Below are 5,506 nucleotides of genomic sequence, written 5' to 3'. Positions count from 1 at the left end.
ATCCTATTTATGGCTCGGCTGTCGACGCACATCCGCCAACTGCCATCCTTTTTGGGCACTAGCAGGGCTGGCACGGCGCACGAAATCAGGCTAGGTCGGATGAGTTACTTTTGAAAAAGGTCTTTTACCATCCGTTGTAGGTTATCATGCTCGAGGGGCCCCATTCGGTAATGTGGGAGGTTTGGAAAACTCACACCGGGAGTGAGATCGATGCAGTGCTGGATCTCCCTTATTGGGGGTAGCTCCTCTGGTAGTTCATCTGGGGTGTGGTCACTGAATTCCTTCATTAAAGCCCGCACTTCTTGGGATCTGGGATCAAAAGCCGCCTCTGTCCCCTTTGAGACTAGAGCTATGATCACCTTCACGGCTCGGAGGTCTTGCTCAAATGGTTTTTTCAGAGTTGTAAGGAATAGTCGCCCCTTTCAATCACCTTGGGCAACGACTTGCTCGTGAGGGGAAAACGGCATGAGAGCTATCTTCTTGCCAAGCCAAGTGAACTCATAGCAATTTGTCATGCCGTCGTGTTTAGTGTTCACATCAAACTCCCAAGGTCGGCCAAGGAGGATGTGTGATGCATCCATCTCAATGACATCGCAAATGACATTATCTTGGTAATGGCTGTCGATGGATAAGGGAACCTTGCAAATGGTGTCTACCGAAGCTTCGACCCCCTTCTTGATCCACCCAATCTTGTAGGGCTGGGGATGTTTCTCGGTAGGGAGGTTGAGGGTTTTGACTAAAGCCTTTGAAACGAAGTTGTCGCTGCTGCCACTATCAATAATAAAGTCACACACTTTCATGTTGACAGTGCACCGAGTCTAAAAAATAGAATGGCGTTGGTTCGCACTGTGTTGCCTGGGTGACAGCAAAATCCGCTGTACCACGCAAGCGATTCGGTATCCCTCATCTCTGAATACTTGCTCTACCTCTTCGGGTCCTTCCTTAATCGCCTCAATTTCCTCTTTTTCGTTGTCAACGCCCAACTTACTGATGAGGTTGATTAGTTTGTGAAGGGGACACTCATTGGATCGATGTTCTGGCTTGTTACAATGGTAGTACTTCCCTGCTATGGGTCAGGCATAGGGGTTGGTACCCAATTGGACTGAAGGGAGTTGTGGCGAGGCGGGCGCCTTTTGATTTCAACAGGGACCTTCCCGTGAGGTGCCGCTGGAGGACGTTGTGAGGGTTCGTTTGTACCCTCTCGCACCGTCGGGTACTCCCCAGAGCGGCGATACGGTTGAGTTCGATTTCCACTGCGGGACTGCTGAGCTTCGACTTTGTAGGCCAGTGTGATTTCTTCAGTGAGGTTCCAAATAGGCCTCAGCGTGAGCTAATCCTAGATGCTCTCCCTCAACCCTCCGACATACCTAGCGATTTGCTGGTCCTTTGACTCTGGGAGATTGTTGCGGGCGTTCAGTCAATAATACTCTTCGGTGTATTCTCTGATGCTTCGGCCCTGCTGCGAACAGCGTTGGTACTGCCGAAATAAGGTATGCTCAAAGTCATCCGGCAAGAACCGTTGTCGCATCAGTTGTTTCATGAGAACCCACGAGCGAACTGGTGGTCTCCCATCCCTTTCCCTGTTATTGCTAACGGCAATCCACCAGGCGGCAACCTCTTTGGTTAGCTTGGACGCCACAAACTTAGTCTTCTTATCTTCTGGTACAGTTATGTACTCGAAGAAATTGTCTACCTTATGCTCCTAGTCGAGGTAATCCTCAATGTCCAGATGTCCATCAAAGCTAGGTAACTCCAATTTAAATCTAAAATCTGAGTTTCAGTTCCCATTAAAATGAGGGTTTCGCGGTTCATACCTGGTGCCTCGGTTGAGCCACGGATCAAAGTCCTCCTCGAAGTCCGGATCTGGAGGCGCTGGTCGTAGTGACGGAGCCACGACATCTCCCGCTTCTAGCTCTTCAAGCTAGACATTCTGCTCCACGGGTCGTCGGTGTAGACACGGTCCCCTATTCATTGGCGTCGGAGTTCGCGTGACCTCCCGCTCTCGAGTTAGTGGCAGAGCGTCCCTCCGTTGGTTAGGGGTGGCAGCTCCGATGTGGTTGATAACCTGCTAGAGGTTGCGATTGAGAAGTTCGAAGCTAACTTCAAACTTCTGCTCGAGCTTCGAAACGGCAGCCCAGAGAGTTGGGATGTTTCTGTCTTCGTCATCAATCCAGGGAAGGCTGGCCTCGCCGGTGGTCATCATGCCTTGGGAAAGCCTCGACTCTGATACCAAACCTGATGTAGGCGGCAGCTGGGTCTTTTCTGGCTATACCAGATGGGTCGGCCGTGCAAGCCGAGCCCTATTATCCATAGAACAAAGTAATAGCAAAACTTCAATTGGCTCAACAAATTAAGGTAAAATTCATTAAGTTCAAATACGTATGACAATTAGCTATATATAGCTGGGATTACAACATAAGAAAATGACTTGCTGGGCGGACAATGACAAGAAAAATGAAGAGTGACTAAACAACGGAAGCTTAAGTGACTAAACGACAATAGGAGTGCCTAAACGACTAAACAACGATAGGAGCCCCTGCATCATTTTTCTTTACTTTGATATTTAGATCTATTAAACAACAAATTATTTTAGGAGCCCCTTGATTTTAGGCTGTAGCTTAATTTCTGATCCTTTAGAGTCTGTTTGGTAGTGTTTTCAAATTATTTTTATTTTTAGTATGCAAATAAAAATGCGACTCCTTAAAAATATGAAAATAAGAGTTTTTGAGAATAGTGTTGAGATTGTTTCTGAAATTGTGTTTAGTTAATTTTCTTAATGATTGTTTTAGGTGTAAAAAAGGTGAAATTATCTTTTGGTATATTTTAAAAATCGTGTATTAAATTATAGCTTAAAAATGAGAATGAAAATGGAAAAACTACATTCAACCACTTTCTATTTTCTTAACAAAAATTATTTTCACTGTTTTTATTATCGTTCTTTTTTTTAAAGTATTTACTAACCAAACAAGATTTAGAGACCTTTTAATTTTCTTATCTCAAACGATATGCAGAAACATTTTCAAAACAAGATGAAGACAATTCTAAACATGTCCTTAATTTTTCACTAAATGGCACTAATTTTTTTTTAATGAAGGAAAAGAAGGTCTTGAGCAACTTGTTCTGGCCTTTCTTTTCCTTTTTTTATCTTTTTTTTTTAAATAAGAAAATTTTCTTGATATTCCCTTCCTTTTTTTTTTATCTTTATTCTTAAATAAGAAAATTTTCTTGATATTTATCTGTGCAATATGGAAAATTTGTATATTCCATTTCTATTTACTTGTATTTCCCTTTGGCATTGGTCAAAACTATTTAATTCATTTTCGATATTTTGTAAAATACTTTTTTTTTTGTTTCTTACTTCAGTTAATGGACTTTGCTTCTAAAGAAATTATGTGTTTTAACGCAAAATTAAATTTACAAAGTTATTTCTCATGTGAGACATGATTCAACTAGTATTAATAAAAGCATCGAAGAGAGAGGCATAACATTTTTCGTTTTTTTTTTTTTCCTTTTTTTTGCTCAAGAACATTTTCGTACTCATTAGCATGTCTTTTGCAACTGAGTAAGCTCTTTTTTAAGACCAACAAAAAAAAGTAAGCTCTTTTAAAAATATCTTTTGTTTTTCTTTGAAAATTATATGTATGATAATAAATGAAAAATAGGGAATTGAAAAAGCCGTCACACAAATTAAATTGTCAAAAACTCGAAATATCTTCAAAATATGAGTTTTCAACGGTAAGGATACATATTAGTGATCTGATTAAAATTACATTAAAATAATATATTTATATAAAATTATATTAAAACAATATATATATATATAAAGATATTTAATTGAGAGAATTTATTGAAAACAAATTTCACCACGGAATTCTCAATCAAAATATAATAAACTTTTTCAGGAAAAAAATATAATAAAAAAGTTGTTGATCTAACTTTTTATTTTTGAACTTTAATTTTGATTCAAGGTATTGATATTAATTTATTTTTTATTTGAATCTCACGTCATTATTAGAAAGAAAAAAAAAGAAAAAGAAAAAGAAAAAGGCAAGTTGAAAAGTAGAGAAGTAAAATATAAGAAATATACCAAAGCATGACCCCAGAAGCAACAGAGAGCTTGACAAAATCCCAGAGGCCAACAAAGGCTTGCACAGAGAAACCAGTCCAAGTGAGGGGGCACCAACCACAGGAAGTGTAAACAAACAATCCCAAAACCATGAACCACCATGAGATGTCCAAAGCAATTGCTGCACCGACGACACCGAAATCAAAAACATAAACCAACAGCCAACTTGTCAAGGCATTTACCGCCAGCCCCATTAGGGAAACCCATGCAATGATCTGGTTCTGGAGCTGGAACTGCAAGAATCTCTGCAGCGGAAAATGGAACGCGAAGCTGAAGTGCAAAGGGATCAGCCACAGCGCCACCAAGCCCGACTGCTCCGACACGGCGTCGGATTGCCCGAGCAGTTTTAGAACTGGAGTTGTGAAGATGTAAAATGGCAACGTGAGGAAGCAACAGAGGAACAACACAATCCATGATCTCTGGAGGTAAATTCCCAGCATGTGGTACCTTTTGGCGCCAAAAGCTTGTCCACACAGCGTCTCTAGCGCGCTTACCATTCCTAACTGGATCATTCAAGAAGAAGAATGGAAAAACTAAACATATCAGTATTTTTAAAGCTAAACCAATCATTAATTTATATACATATACATATCAATTATAATAATTATTATTTGGAAGTTAAAGTTAAAAAAACATGAATGAAATACTGAACATATCAGTATTTCTAATTCTTAACGCACTGATCACAAAGTTCACATGACAAGTTCATGTGTTAGTTATTACCAGGAGGCCGAAGTTGAAGCCGACGATGACAGTGTTGGCAATAGAAATCGAAGCAAGCTCGACTTCACTGAGGTGGCCGGCGAAGGCTTGGGTGATGATGTTCATCGAGTAGGAAGCGACGCGGCTGAAGATGGCGGGACCGACGACGTGCCATAGCTTCTTAGACTCGATGCAGAGCCTGGACGAGAAGTCTTGGCCTCCGTTGTCTTCTTTGGTCGATGATTCTGCTATGAGGGCTTGGTTGAGATCCCCATCCTCGTTCCTGTTGGAGCTTCCCATTAGCAAGTAGTTCTAATGGCCCAAGAGATCACTAGTACTATGGAAGAGATTTATAATATGAGACTTGGAATTGTGTGTTTGAGAATTAGGTGGATATTTCTACTTTATACGACATCTGGAAGGGCATCTCATATTATCATTTTATTTCGTAGTACTTGTGTTTACCAGTTATATATGATATGTGATAACTTTATAAAATAGAGTTATTTTTATTTTTATTTATGTCTACAGGACTTGATATTATATTGATTATTATTTTTATTGATTTTAAATCAGAGAAATATTTTTTTAAATTTTAGGATAGTGCTGTTGTTCCACTATCTGAAATAGATATATCACATGTATAAATTTTGAATTTAACTTCATTCATATTAAGCT

The 5,506-nt window shown here is 39.9% G+C and overlaps 1 protein-coding gene across 1 annotated transcript in view; it reads right to left on the bottom strand.

The window, feature by feature from the left end:
* The window catches only part of LOC21408741 (protein DETOXIFICATION 27), a 10,978-nt gene extending 5,726 nt beyond the window's left edge, over positions 1-5,252 (bottom strand). The window contains exons 1-2 of the mRNA XM_024167171.1: positions 4,850-5,252; positions 4,088-4,629 (exon numbers count right to left, since the gene is read on the bottom strand). Coding sequence (XP_024022939.1) covers positions 4,088-4,629; positions 4,850-5,128 — 821 coding nt within the window. The 5' untranslated portion in view covers positions 5,129-5,252. The remainder of the gene's footprint in view (positions 1-4,087; positions 4,630-4,849) is intronic.
* Positions 5,253-5,506: the final 254 nt, after the last annotated feature.

This window comes from Morus notabilis, unplaced genomic scaffold (assembly GCF_000414095.1).
Source record: "Morus notabilis unplaced genomic scaffold, ASM41409v2 Scaffold467, whole genome shotgun sequence".
In the NCBI taxonomy this organism is placed as follows: Eukaryota; Viridiplantae; Streptophyta; class Magnoliopsida; order Rosales; family Moraceae; genus Morus; species Morus notabilis.
The sequence above is the reverse complement of the archived record's forward strand: the minus strand, read 5'-3'. Positions and strand labels throughout refer to the sequence as shown.